The following is a 14,337-nucleotide window of genomic DNA, read 5'->3' as shown; positions in this document are numbered from 1 at the left end:
CAAGACTCGACATAAAAATGGAAACACTAGATATCAATCAAATTTTACAACTGGACACATTTTCAACATTAACTTGAAATCACTGACTCAGTTTTGGATATTTTCATGTTTCGCTACTCTTTAAACCTATGGGAAAATGCCATCACCCCCCCAAAAAAATATGTTACGTATTTGGCATACTTTATGTATTAGTGAAAGGTCTTATTGAAAACACAGTTGCTTTATAGTAAATATTTGTTTACTTGCCGTGGAATTTTTTTTCACAATCAACAAGGAGGATGACAATGGGATCATTTGTAGAGTAAAGATGCTTGCGAAGCACCAAAGTTCATTTCTGACACGTCATCATTTACATTGCATATGTCATTAAACACATTTGAAACCGCTATAATGCGCCTCCTCAATAGGCTCAGATTGCACATAAAGGAAGGGAGTGTGTAAATAAAAGACAGCAGGAACATCCAACATCATGCAGACGACAGCTGACATCCGCCGCCACTCCCTTCAGCGCCGTCGAGTGTTTTCATTTGTTGTTACAGTAGAGCGGATAGTTGGCACACGCCTTTTTCATGTCAGTGAGGAAGCTTGGAACGCCGCTCTGGTGACCGGGACAACAAAGGTCACATGACATCACCACAAGCCTGCTGGAAAACACAAGCCGAGGTCGTCCTTACCTTGGCCGCCCAGTTCACCAACCAGCTGGGAATCATCCCACCAGGATTGTCAAAGTAATTCATAAAGACTGTAAAGTTCAGGAGCATGATGATCAAACGAATGGATGATTATTGATAATGGCCTCTGATTGCGTCCTCGGGTTACCTTTGGTTCCGGCTTGGCCGTCGGTCTCTATGACGATGGTCTGCTTGTAGTCTTTAACCCTCAGCACGCCGTTCTTCTCCGGGTAAGGTGTCTCGGGTGAGCTTCTGGCCAGGACCACCCAGATCTTCCTGCCGTCCACGTCCAGCAGGCGGCGCTCCCTCACGTAGACGTACTGAATGCGCCATGTGAAGGAAAACGCCACGAAGACGCCAGGCAGCGTGCCGGGTACGCTCAGGGGAAGGATACGTCTCGGTTGGACAGAGGGAAGGGGTACTTGACCTCCCAGTAGATGGCTGCCTGGCCGTCAATCTCTTTCTCAACCAGCTCTAATAAGCAAGCGCAAAGGGAGCAAGAAATTCCACTCAATTATTTTTTCATATTTAATCTGAAGGAAAATGAAGTTATATTCTAAAGATGTCCTAATTGCGGCAGTTTGAAAAGGAGGCGGAGCAACAAACGGGCTTCTAGGTCTGGACGAGGCTACGTGAGCAAGCCGACTGGCTGCATCTTACCTGCCGCTTTCTGCAGACACGCATGAAGACAAAGAGAATGCCAAACACTTGAGTTTTTAACCATGCGCACATTTTTCACCGGGAGTGAGGACCAGAGGCTTGGTGTGGCGTTGGGCTACCTTTGACGTAGGAATCCCAGTGCTTGCGGTAGGCCAGGTCCATGTAGACGTCGGCGCAAAGATCCGCCTCGCAGTCAGCCAGCGAGCCAAACACTTTGTACTCGTAAAGACCTGTTTCCTGAAAACAGACGAGAACTTTTTTTTAATTTTGCTTGCAATCAAGAAAAAAATTCACATTTTTAAGTCATTGTTTTGGATGGGTTTTTACAGTATAGTTACAGTTGCAGTGTAAATTTTTTTTATTCTCACACTTTTTTTATTACATTTTTTGATGGTCTCTGTACAACGTGTGGTTTTCAGTTACGATGGCCGGTCAGGAACATACAGCCCACCCCTTCTGTATTGCCACTAATCCCAAAGTGCATGAGTGGGATTAAAATTGGAGATTATTTTGTGATTGGTCATGACGTCAGCGCCGAGGAAAGTGTAAGCATGAATGACAACTAGCCACAAGAGTGAAGCACTTGCTGCAATTTGCTGCTGGAAGCTGTGGTGCCAATTTATTTTGTTCATCTGCCGCTGCCAGCAATAGAATAATGAAATGCTCCACCACTTGATGGCAGAACGGAGGCATCTAATTTGTGTTTTTAATGTTTTTTTTATGACAGCATCATTATGCATAAAACAATGAATCACTGCTCAAGTGTCACTCTGATTCCATCAGATGGATTATATAAATTGAATTGATGTATGGAATCATTTTGACTCCGTCAGTAGTTTTTGCAGGGAGTGCAAAAATTAAAATCAAACGTACACAAACCTATCAACCGTATGCCGAATTAAAAATCTGGGTTTTATTATTTAGGATTTACAATCATTTTTTGATTCGGTATGCGTTATATTTTGAGAGGGGCATCATTTTAATTCTGACTACATCTAATGCAGTTTGATGATACTTAAAGAAAGCAGGTTCGGACTATTTCCGATTTGGAGCGCTTAATGGGAGTGTTTCTGTTGCGGGTGTATGGGACCCAGTAGTCCGTGCCAAACGGCGTGCAAATTGTGTTTGGGAATGTGCAACCTGCTCGAGAAGTCTGTAAATGTTGACGCCCATGGTCTCGGTGAAAAGCTCCCACCCTCCGTCCAGCTGCGGATGGTCCAGCTCCTTCCAAGCCGCCGCGAAGTCTTCATCGGTGAAGCGCAGCGACGACATGACGGCAGACTGACAAGTAGCGCTGCTGATGCCATCGGTTTCCGCTCACTTCCACCACCAAATTAAAAGCTATCAAAAAGACCAAACAGCCAAATGACTTGAGACAACGACGAGAAAAGTGTTTACACTTTCCATATGATTGACTGTATCAAAACCACTTCAGGATATTTCAGGTCTTGTAGTATTTCCACTTTGACTTCAAGAGTTGAATCCGTACTCGAACTGTGCAGTAGAGAAGCTTTTGTTATGTAATAATAAGCCGGATGCAGTAGTACAGTAACTCGCGCGTGAAGATTGACACATGCGCTGTGTCGTCAATGGAAGCGCATCGGTGACGTCAGTGTGAGCTCCAAGAACGGCCAGCGTGCTCATGAATGAGACGCGCAGCGACGACGTGCAACTTGAACGCAACACGTCAAAGTTTCTCGACACTCTTGATGCAAATTTGAAGGCAGCAGAGGCAAGCTTCCATTCCATACATGTTGGATTTCCATTTCCAGGTGAGCCACGTCTTTTTGCAAGACTTTGTCAAACACTAAAACTAACCGCTCCAATGTGGACTTACAAGTTGAGTAAACTCCAAATTACAAGGCAACAAACTTTGAAAAAAAAAGAAAATTAATTTGGGCAATTAAAACAATATTTCAAGTGTTGTTGCCACATTTTCAACAAAGAAGGATAGAAGATAAAGCTAAAGACAGAAGTAAAAAAAAACTCATCACATTGTTTTGGAGCAAACAACTTGCTTGCTTTGTTGTAAAAAGTGTCAGTAATTTAGATTTCAAAGTTGTTCTAACTTAAATTACTGTTTTAGCCCTCCCAAATGTTTTTTTACATCCTACTGGGGGAGAAGATAGCAGGGAGCCACTGTAATCCAACTTTTCCGAGAAGTAATCGATAACTAGATTACTTTTTCAAGGTAACTACGGCAACAGTGACCTTAACTCATCAGCCATCCTGGAACTAATCCAAGGGCGGGAAAAACATGCGCCGCTGGGGAAATGTTGTGAAAGTAATTGGCTGAATAATCACGGCCAGCTGCAGTATTTCACCATTTTGCAATATTTCAAACAAACAAAAACGAAACATCTGCAGAAGGCCGAGTTGAACTTTTGCATGCCGGGCCTCACGCTTGTAGCCGTAATGCCATCTCGGGCGCTCTCCGGGGAATGTCTCAGCTTGTGCTGGCCTCGCGGCTCCTGCGTCATTCGGCCTGAGTCAGGAGGCGGCCCGGAATGCAGCGGGGGTTACGTGGGTTCGCCACCACCACCAGTTCTGACAACAAACATCTGCGGGAGTCTGAGCATTGTTTAGGACATGCTTCCGGAACGTGTCCGGGTCCAGTTCATTAACATTCCCTGGCTGTGAGGAGTTCTGTGAGGTCTGATGCGACTGTGTGTTGGTCCACACAGGCAGGCGGACCTGATTGAGGACGAAGCCTGGTCTATGAGCAGCCCGAGCCCGTCGGACTGCGCCATGCCGGAAGACGGCGCTCAGGATGCCATGAAAACCCCACCGAGCACAGAGAAAAGTGGTGGCGGAGGCGACGGGCCCGCCGCCGGTGCCAGCGCAACGGTCAACATCCCCCTGGTCAACGAGGTCCAGCTGGCAGCGGCGACGGGTGGCGCCGAGCTGTCGTGCTACCGCTGCACGGTGCCGTTCGGCGTGGTGGTTCTGATTGCCGGCGTGGTGGTGACTGCAGTGGCGTACAGCTTCAACTCGCACGGCTCCACCATCTCCTACTTGGGCCTGGTGCTGCTGGCGGCCGGACTGGCGCTGCTGGCATCCAGCGCCGTCTGCTGGCGGCTCCGCCTGCAACGAAAGAAGGAGCGACGGCGTGAGAGCCAGACCGTGCTGGTGACCAATCAAAGGAGACTTTTCACCTGAGCGCCACCTAGTGAGACAACGGGGAACTGCAAGAACCTGAGTGGGGGATTCCTGCCACATGGCTTGACTCCAAATGTCAGGAACGATTTTGCAGTTTGATACACGTCTTGACATTTTTTTGGGTCGACAGGGGAGGGTTGCCCTGGATGCCCACTCGCCCCCCCCCCCCCCCCTCGTGCGCGCTCCTGCTCATACCTCAAATATGCACTCACAAGGTTTCTTTTTTGCCTTTTTGAGTTTGGGCCTGCGTGCGGGCAACACAGAGGACACTTTTAGTGCAAGTCCAGGATGACTTGTTGACTCGTTCAAGCACTTTTGGATGAACTGAAGGTACCGGATGCTACGAGTGCTTACAACTTTGCATTTCGTTCTCACATGTGCTCCAAATGTGCCTTGAAGATCTTTTCAACATCCACAACATTGAATTCAAGCCGAGCTTCGCTTGACATATTGATCTAATAAATATTCATCCATGTACAAACTAATACCAATAACTCTAAAGGGCTTCTGACTCACAAGGAGTCGTCTTTTGTATGAGACAATGTATGCTTATTTGAATAAAGTGGAACGAGGAGATGTCTTTTTTCGTTATCATTTCAAATTCATCTAAAAATATGTTACACGTGACCATAATTCTTCTTTCTGGGATCCGTTGGTGACAACGCGCTTGAGTACGACGCTAATGAATGAAAGACTCCAATTGTGCGCGGAGGAAAAACAAAGTCCAAAAGCCTCCCGTCTGAGCAGCCCGTCAAAAGTTTATTTATAGGCAGCCTTTGCGTTGCTATGCGTCTGCCTGATACTCGACACTACAACTCAACGCCTGGCTTGCGTCAATGGTGACACCCCAACACACACACGCTGCGGCCATGTGTGGCCATCACCCCCCCGAAATCTCTCCTGACACACACGCTAACGTTTTGCCACAACAGGCAGAGAAACAGAAGAAGAATTGAAAACATGACATGATTCATCTTCTAGTTACTGCTCCGTGTGTGGATGTAGAATCACAGTTACAGGTGCTAATTTTCCTTTGCTTGTCTATGGCTTTTGGTATTATACGTTAGCATGAAGCTAGCGATGACCGCAGCGACCGACTGGCGTGAGTGACGTGTTAACGGCGGCGGCTCTGCAGGATGTTTGAAGGAAGGCGACCTCCTTGACGCCGACGGCAGCCTTCACAGGAGACGCCCACTGGAAGGAAGTCACGTCAGCCGCCGGCCGGCGGGAACCTCGCCCAAACTCTCACTCGCACAGTGTGTGTGTGTGTGTGTGTGTGTGTGTGTGTGTGTGTGTGTGTGTTTGTGTGCGTGGGTGTGGGTGTGGGTGTGTGTGTCGCACTCAGCCACTTCCTGTCCTGGCACCACTGAACCTCCACTCGGGAGTTCGTAGAATCCCAGTCCCATTAAGTGACAAAGGACCAATAAACAGACGTCCTTCCTATCATCAAATGAGGCAAAAATAATAATAATCAAAAAGAAATCATTTAAAAGCAAGCATTGAGATGACTTTTCTCCTGGGCTAACTTTCAGAAACTTACTCCAACTTTTGACTGGACTCTCTTTTCTGCAATGTAAAAGCGTCCTCCGCCCTTGCCGGGACTCATTGATGTCCTGCCAAGAGTTGCAAGTGTTGGCGTCGTTGGCCGGCTCCCTGAGGTGCTCCCGGCCCTCATTCGGACACATCAGCCACACAAAGTTCTTCCGAACCTCAAAGACACGCTGGCTTTACTTTGACCCCAACCACACATTCAACTTTTTTTAATTGATCCCCTACACCCACTGGACTAACTAGTAGCAAAGACACTTAAAGCTTATTCAAAGGAGACATCAAAGACACAATTGTCTAGTTGCTCCCTATCATAGGGTCTTTAAAGAGTCATCTGTTTGCTAATCAAATGGCCTACAATGACACCATTGTTATTTCATCTTCAAGTCACAGTTGTCTTTTTTTTTACTTTCTCATCAATGACATCCAAGACACAATTGTCTCACAATAGTCACGGAGATATTGTTGACACACAATTGAGTGTTCTCACGTGATCATAGAGACATCATAGAGTTTATGTGAACATGCTTTGAGTCATACCTCTTCCTCTTTTTCTCCATCTTGGTTGTCTTTGTTACGTTCCCACGCCGGTTGAGGACTGATGAGCTCCATGTGTGGGAGCACATGTTGGCCGCCCCGATGACGCACAGTGTCTTTGCAATGGTTAGCGTGATGAAACGTCAAATGCTCACCAGCTTTTGAAGTCAATATCATAAAAAAAAAAAGCAAAATGAAATGCCTTTGTCTTTGATGTTAACATTCAAAACAGCGACAACAACGAAACTCGCAGCAACCTTGTCGGATTTGAAGTTAGGGTTCGAGTCCGGCTTTACATTTTAGGGTCAGGCTTAGAAAACCTGATTGTTTCTGGAAGCAAGAAATTCAAACTTTTGAAAGTGACATCGCCACCTAGTGGCCTGGCATGCACGTGACACCATTTTTACATGTTCCTTTTTCAACCTCTCAATATCTGGGCAGTATCATCATCATCTGTATTTCCAAAAATGCTGAGGAAAAAGTTTTTACGTCCAAAAGTTGTTCAGAGAGACCCAACCTTTGCCTGTGAGCTAACAAAATAAACTGGGAGGTGCGCTGGGCCTGCGAGTGAGCGAAGGGCGCAAACAAACCGAGCGGACCTCCCGAGAGTCTTCTTACGACATCTCGCCTTGCGTAACAAGTTCACTTTTCACCTCCAAACACTCAACAGGTCACATTTATCCTTTCGTTCACATCAAACCGCCCCCCCCCCCCCGTTTAGGAGTTGGTGGGTTTTCACAAGCAGGGGGTGGTCATTGATGAGCTGGGCTCGGGATTCTTTGGCATCCGTCAGTTGCAAACATTCCTGCACGGGCGGTCGGGATGACGTGCGACGCACAATAGCCAGGCGTCGCTTTTACGACTCCCTGCTGGTTGGCGGTCATTGCCAATCAGCAAACGCCTTACTCAAACACACATGCACGCACACACACATTGAACACAATTCTAAGATTGGAAAAAATGTTGCTAGTAGTGATTCTTCTGATGCACTGATTTGTGCACTGGTGAGCACAAACGTGCACTACATGGATCTTAAGATGGATATGAAGGAAATGGGCGAAACGCTCAACTAGCTATTCTTACTTGCTAGCATGCTAACCTGAGCTCCTTTACAGCTCCCTGACCCGTAATTTCGCCAGATGGCAGGGGCCGGCAATCCCTGCTCACAATCGAGATTAAGATTACACCACAGACACACACTCTCACACACGCACACACACGCACGCACATGCACACGCACATGCGCACACGCACACACACACACACACACACACACACACACACACACACACGCACACACACACACATACACACCGTATGCAGGCCAGGGGATGATATAAGCGAGACTCTGTCACGGAGTTGCGGTTTATCTTGTTAAAGCGAGCTAACGATCGGGGCTCGGGAGGAGTGGCGTCCGTCAAAGTCTTTGCGTTACTGAAATAAACTGGGCAGAAGATGGAGGCGGCAAGACGAGCCGACGGCTGCGGCGGCACTGCGGCCGCCGTCGCCATCTCGCGCGGTTGAGCTTCCCAGGCCAAGCAGCATGCGGCGGGCGTCATGGGCTTTCTGGAAAACTACCAGGAGATCGACCCGGTCACCCTCAACTTGTGCATCTTGATCGCCAGCTACGTTATCCTGCTCCTCGTCTTCCTCATCTCCTGCATCATGTACGACTGCCGTGGCAAGGACCCCACCAAGGAGTATGCGCCCGATCCGCAGCCCACCCAGTCGCCCATCCGCCTGGTGGTCATGCAGAGTTCCCCGGCGCCGGTGGCGCGCTGGGATGCCGCCAACATGATGGCCACCTACCACGAGCCCTCGCTCGCAGACTTCCGGGAGAAGAAAAGCACCATGGTGTGAGCCGCCACGGTGCTCCCAGCCAGACTCCTTCCCGGAACTTTCCTCTCCTCACTTTCCATTTTTTTGCTTTATGTCGGAACTCACCGAGGTCAGGACATTTGTCGGCCTTGCTAAGCGTACGTGCACGTGAAATCCTGATCAAGGATCCTCGAGCCAAAGCCGTCAGTCTGTTCCCCAATGTCAGATGTCACATCTGATAAGACATATGCTTGTTTTGACGCACTCTTTCAGCCTCGGGATTACGGCCAGCAAAGACATTCGGAGAAATGTTTCCCAGGTAGGCAATAGAAGCCGCTGAAGATAGACTTGCTTTAATCGCGAAGGGCGTAACCTCATTCCGTGAGCGCAGCTCTGCGCTTCTTAGGTCTTTGAGCCCCGGCAAAGGGCAAGAAACCCTTTGAAATCTTAACAACGGGAAAGCGTGAAATCTGTTTTGGACTAAGTGACGTCATAAATCACGCAAGGTTTCATCGGTTGAACCTAGATATTGCTATTTTGGTCTAGGAGAGCCCATTTCCAGTCACTACTTTGATATAGAGAGGTCATACATCAATCTGTTTTGCCTTCAGAAGTGTGTGAGTGAATGTGTGTGTCTTAAATCACTCAAGGGTCATAAACCTCTGTCAGGCCTTTGACCACTGATACAAGGAGGAACTTCATGCACCCTTCTTTACAGCTTCCAGTAATCAATTTCCAATCTAATACTTGGATTTCTAAGGCTTACAGATTGCAGTCCAGTCCTTTGATACTTGAGGGTTTTGGCTTTGGAAAAGCACATGTTCGTAATGTCTCAAGGCTCATACGTGCATCAGTAACCCTAAACCTTATTCTCTACGTTCATTTGTTTTGAGTTTTTACTCCACTACTTTTGGCATGGGGATGCACGGTATATGTGAAACTGGATGGTAGTTGTGACATACATCACCGAAAGGGTCATCAACTTTTAATGTTTCTTCTGTGCTTTTAAGGCGTCTCAACAGAACGTACTGTTAATGGTAGCTATTAATCTTTCCACCCCGGTCTTTGACAGTTACAATACATCGCTGTGATTGTTTTTGATATTTTGTCTGTGTAGTGGGTGTGGAAGGTGTCATAAATCACTCCAGTTTTTACATAAGCATCATTGACAATGCCATTGTTGTCCTGAGCAGTGTTTTTTTTTTTTTTTTTTTTTACCTGATTGGCTACCATTCACAGATTAGGCTCTAACATTTGGTTAAGACTGGTCGGGGCTCTTACGTAATTCAGAGAGTACTTTTAAAAGTTGGGAGCACTCCAAAAAACGAGCGCAGGTAGATACACTTGTCTTGCTGCTTTAATCAATCGATTTTCCATTCAATCAAAGAAAAAGGAAATTAAACATTGCGCGTCTATTTTATACTAACAAAAGTCCAATAGCTTAATGCAATGAAAAATGCTTTTGACAGGCTAACAGTAGTAAGGATCAAGGTGAGAGTAACCCTAAACCTTCAATCAACTGCTTGTTGAACACATATGGTGCAGCAACACATACAAACAGTGCATACAACAATCCTCACAGGCATTACTTCAAATTTAGGTGGCTTGCTGTTACTTGCACTGCATGTGGCACAATGTGGCCCAACACTGAATAGCAATACAGTGGTACCACATGGAGTTAACCACAAAATGTTGTAGCGTGAATTCAAATGTGTTCCGTGTGCCCAATATCGCTTCATATGCATTATTTTGGGCTTTATGTATTTGTCAGTTGAGAAGGATGATTTGGCAAGTGAAAGTTTTACATTGGCCAAAAGAGGATTGGGCTTACATAAACGCTCTGATTTCACTCATCAAGCGTGCTTATGTAATAACCATTACGATGCCATCTGGAGAACAATGTATCTTGCAAGTAGCCACTATCATTCATAATAACGGAAATCAAGAAAATATTTCTAATATGTTAACATCAGAGACATTAATCAATCAGTATAACACTACACATCAACAGGAAAGTACATACTAAGCTGTTAAACATTTTAATTTGGGGTTTTAGAATTTTAGTTTATGTATGATTGGAAAGCCAATTTTTTTTTTTTTTTATCCATCTATCCACGCCTTCCTTTTTTGACCCATCTGATATAAAAGTCTATTTTCTCGCTGTTAATTGGCTCAACCGACTGTCAATCACAGGACTCGTGGCCTTGCACATGCGCAGTGTGCCAGAAAGCGGGCGGGCGTGGTCCATTCGAGCAGCCCGGTTGGCCTCTGTTGCTTCCTCACCGGCTTCTTTTTTATCCTCCGAGCTGGTCACTTCCCATGCATTTACTACCTCAGAGGCTCAGTAGCCATTGAAAACTTGATGCAGGATGTTATGGAGGAAAAGACTAAAATGGTGCCTTTGAGCTGTTGCGTGAATTGGTGGCTGTGCCGCGTGTAGCCGGCGAGCTAATGCTAATAAAGTGTTGTAAACAGGACAGCATCATCATTGTTTCATACCGCTTTTTTTACTTAACTTATCTGTTTTTGGTGCTGCAAAGGACAACTAGACGCTGACATGAAAAAGGCGAACAGCTTATACAGGTGAGTGAGCAATAAATAAAGGTTTTTTTTTTCCATTGGCAACGTAAAATAATGTGTGACGTCATTACACGACTGAATGATTACGTCAGGGCAACGCATGACGTACCATTCTACTTTGAAGCAGAAACTTGGGGGTCGTCAGGGCCTTTTAATTCTTTGAAAGTTCAAGACCCAAAGCTCAATTGATTGACAGCAACATAAGATTTGGTTGCCATGACTTGTCACCAGTACGCCCACAAAAAAGTCTAAAGAAACAATGGCCAAAAGGCCATAAAGTCAGGTATTTTGGTTTCAAGTTAAATGCTAAGTCAAATATTGTTTTTGCATGGGTTACATAGTCCAAAACACGTGTAAAAAGCTTGGTGAAAGTCCACTCACATGCACACGCTTTATATGATTTATTGATATGTATAGTTGTTTTGTATCACACAAAGCTGCTGACTAGTTTTGCTGCTTTTATTCACACTTTTTGTAGATTCCTGATACGCATAGATTTGATGGCTTGAAAAGTGTGAATGGCATTTGCTTTTTTTGATTTTGCTGCATAAAACACATCACTGCTGACTTTTGATTTGTGCGTGAATGTTTTTCGATGTTCAGATTCATGAACAGACGGCCTTCGGCTAACTGTCGCTACCAGCCGACCTGCTACGAGCATGCCGCTAACTGCTACACACACGCAGTGAGTCGACGTTTTGCTGTTTTTTTTTCTTTTTTCTACTTCGCAATGTAGTATTTGAGGGGTGGTGTGTGGAGCTTTTCTAAGCGACGGCCGCAGCTCACGTGTGTTAATGTGTGGCGTGCGTGTGTAGTTCCTGATTGCGCCTGCGCTGGCTGGCACGGCGCTGCTGCACCGGCTGTCGGCTGACGACTGGCAGCGCTTGACGGCGTGGGTCTATGGCCTGGGCCTAAGCGCCCTATTCCTCGTCTCCACTGTATTCCATGTGGTCACGTGGAAAAGGAGTCACATGAGGTGAGGTGGGAACACCAAGGTTGTCATGGCTTATAAAAGTCAAGTAAGGTTTTTAGGCTAGGTCAGGGTGTGAAGCAGGGGTTGGGCTTTGAATGTCTGGGTGTTTTTCAGGGAGGTGGAGCACTGTTTCCACATGTGCGACCGGGTGGTCATCTACGTCTTCATTGCTGCCTCCTACGCGCCCTGGTGAGCGCAAGTGCACACACACTAGTTGCCTGCCCCCGCCAATTGCTGACGTTACCCCGCCTCTTTCAGGTTGAACCTCCGCGAGCTGGGCCCCGTGGCGTGCCACATGCGCTGGCTGGTGTGGCTGATGGCAGCCGGGGGGACCTTCTATGTCTTCAACTACCACGAAAAGTCAGAGGACGAAACGCTCCGTGTCTAAACGCCACCAGGCGAGCGTTTGTGCCTTATCACCTAACCCCTTTGCTGTGGTTTGCCGACAGGTACAAGGTGCTGGAGCTGGTGTCCTACCTGACCATGGGCTTCCTACCGGCCTCCGTCGTCGCCTCCATGGTCAGTATAGCCTCAGTCTCCGTCAAGCATTTGCATCATACCTGCAAGCGAGTCAAAATAGGGTTTCAAAACAAGCTCAGGATTTGAGCTTTGGCAGGGAAGGGTTGCAAATTATGCTTTTACTTTAGTATTTCGAAATGTTTTAAGTCAAGGTAATGGTTTTGTGCCTGGTTTTGGGATTCAAATTACGGCATCAAGACATAGGCCAGGGTTAGGGTTGCTAAGAATTGATTTAAGCCTGGGCTTTAATTGTTTTAGGTCATTTTGGGGGAAATTGAAGGTACAGTTTGGTTTTAAAGTTTGTTCAGTCTTTGTGAGGTGCCGCTGCCCCCTTGTGGCAGCTGTCAGCACACGATGATGACGAAGCCGCTCGTTTTTGTGTCAGAACACAACGGAGGGTCTGGAGGAGCTGGCGTGCGGCGGCCTACTCTACTGCGTGGGCGTGCTCTTCTTCAAGAGCGACGGCGTCATTCCCTTCGCGCACGCCATCTGGCACGTGATGGTGGCGCTGGCGGCCGCCGTGCACTACTACGCCATCTGGAGGTATCTTTACCGACCTGGGGCCGACAGATATGTGCACGCCTCCTGAGCGAACCGCCCCACCGCGCAACTGCCTCCCAACAAACAAATTGTTTACATGCCCTAAATGGCGCTTTGACGCCCACTTTTCTCAATACTCAGTCATTCCGCGGCACGGCTGCGCTGAGGGAAAAACAACTCCCATTGCTCAGTTTGTATGTCTGTTAGCAGGTTATGCTAACCAAGCAATGTGCAGAAAAGAGATTTACTGTCTGCTTGTCAGGATATTTCAAAGTGGTCATTGCGCAGCCCGATGACCAATCACTCGCCGAGAAAAACTTAATCCTCATGTGTGAGTTTGGTTTAGTTATCATTTTGGGTTACAAAGATTTTGCAATGATTGTTTTGGTCTGGATATTTCCAAATGGTGACCAATCACAGTATTGATGGACCATAATATCTGGCAGTAAAAAAACAAACAAACATTTGTGAGTCATGTTTTTGCTTTCCTCGTGTCCATTCCAGGGCTTGGTGACACACTGGAAAAACTCCATTGTTGGCATTTTGTTTTGTTAGCATGTCGCCAGATGGAAACAAAAGGCCTAAAAATGAAAATTTTTCTTCAGTTTTTAAAATTTGGCGCTCCCTGCTGGCGTTTTTCTGCAATTATTTTCTTCTTCCGTTCCTCACTTTGAGCATTTTGCCCAGATCTTACCAATGCACTCACAATTGGCCAAATTCAGAAGACAATTCAGCACACTAGTAAAACAACTTAAGTGTACTAGCAGGACATGTTACCAGGGGGGCAAACCTGAACTACTTGACAACTTTGTGCTGTTAGTACTTATCATGACTTGCAACTCGTGCTTCACTAGTACTTGGCAGATGTCCTGCATTTTTGCCTCACTAGTCACATGTTGAACTTCTGTGCTCATACTTGTGTTCTGTATTGGAAAAAAAATGCCACTAGTTTCACAATCATTCGACTAATGTACTGAATTGAGTGAATGCAAAAAGTGTACAACCAAGCACCCGAGTGGGATCTGCAAGAAATGCTCTTATTGCTTTCCACAAGTATTACAAGATGAGTGGTCATTTATGTCACGTGGCATCACTTCCTGTTTGTGTTTTGTACGTTCCTGGCCTTCCCGTTGCCGTCTTCTCTTTGTGGTGCTATTTTCTTTCTCCTCCTGTCAATAAAAAGCATATCAACAAGCGGACCAGAGTGCTTGTCAAGTGTCCTCTTTTGAAATGTCTTTTTTATTTCAAGGTCGCAAATGTTTGCCAACTATGTCAATGGATTTTCTGGATGTGAGAAAATTTTGGTCAAAATTCCCTTGTGACAAGAATAGC

General features: G+C 46.4%; 3 protein-coding genes and 1 pseudogene across 3 annotated transcripts; 3 read left to right on the top strand and 1 right to left on the bottom strand.

Annotated features, from left to right (window-relative positions):
* Positions 1-201: 201 nt before the first annotated feature.
* Positions 202-2,725, bottom strand: pctp (phosphatidylcholine transfer protein). The gene is made up of 6 exons (XM_088356679.1): positions 2,472-2,725; positions 1,451-1,568; positions 1,066-1,145; positions 820-991; positions 675-742; positions 202-598 (listed from the first exon to the last, which is right to left on the bottom strand). Exons 1-6 carry the CDS (start codon positions 2,601-2,603, stop codon positions 524-526), a joined length of 645 nt encoding a protein of 214 aa, XP_088212805.1. The 5' UTR covers positions 2,604-2,725; the 3' UTR covers positions 202-523.
* A 179-nt stretch (positions 2,726-2,904) lies between these two features.
* tmem100a (transmembrane protein 100a) lies at positions 2,905-5,069 on the top strand. The gene is made up of 2 exons (XM_088356681.1): positions 2,905-3,103; positions 4,016-5,069. The coding sequence occupies exon 2, from the start codon at positions 4,050-4,052 to the stop codon at positions 4,488-4,490; it is 441 nt and encodes a 146-aa protein (XP_088212807.1). The 5' UTR covers positions 2,905-3,103; positions 4,016-4,049; the 3' UTR covers positions 4,491-5,069.
* A 2,807-nt stretch (positions 5,070-7,876) lies between these two features.
* LOC148383812 (small integral membrane protein 36 pseudogene) lies at positions 7,877-8,435 on the top strand (annotated as a pseudogene).
* A 26-nt stretch (positions 8,436-8,461) lies between these two features.
* mmd (monocyte to macrophage differentiation-associated) lies at positions 8,462-14,204 on the top strand. Its single transcript, XM_088356677.1, has 8 exons — positions 8,462-8,712; positions 10,934-10,976; positions 11,577-11,658; positions 11,789-11,949; positions 12,061-12,135; positions 12,205-12,306; positions 12,396-12,465; positions 12,851-14,204. Exons 1-8 carry the CDS (start codon positions 8,613-8,615, stop codon positions 13,052-13,054), a joined length of 837 nt encoding a protein of 278 aa, XP_088212803.1. The 5' UTR covers positions 8,462-8,612; the 3' UTR covers positions 13,055-14,204.
* The last annotated feature ends 133 nt before the right edge of the window (positions 14,205-14,337 follow it).

The sequence above is a fragment of the Syngnathus floridae genome, chromosome 17 (assembly GCF_059516105.1).
Source record: "Syngnathus floridae isolate MCC-2025c chromosome 17, RoL_Sflo_1.0, whole genome shotgun sequence".
NCBI classification, from domain to species: Eukaryota; Metazoa; Chordata; class Actinopteri; order Syngnathiformes; family Syngnathidae; genus Syngnathus; species Syngnathus floridae.
The sequence above is the reverse complement of the archived record's forward strand: the minus strand, read 5'-3'. Positions and strand labels throughout refer to the sequence as shown.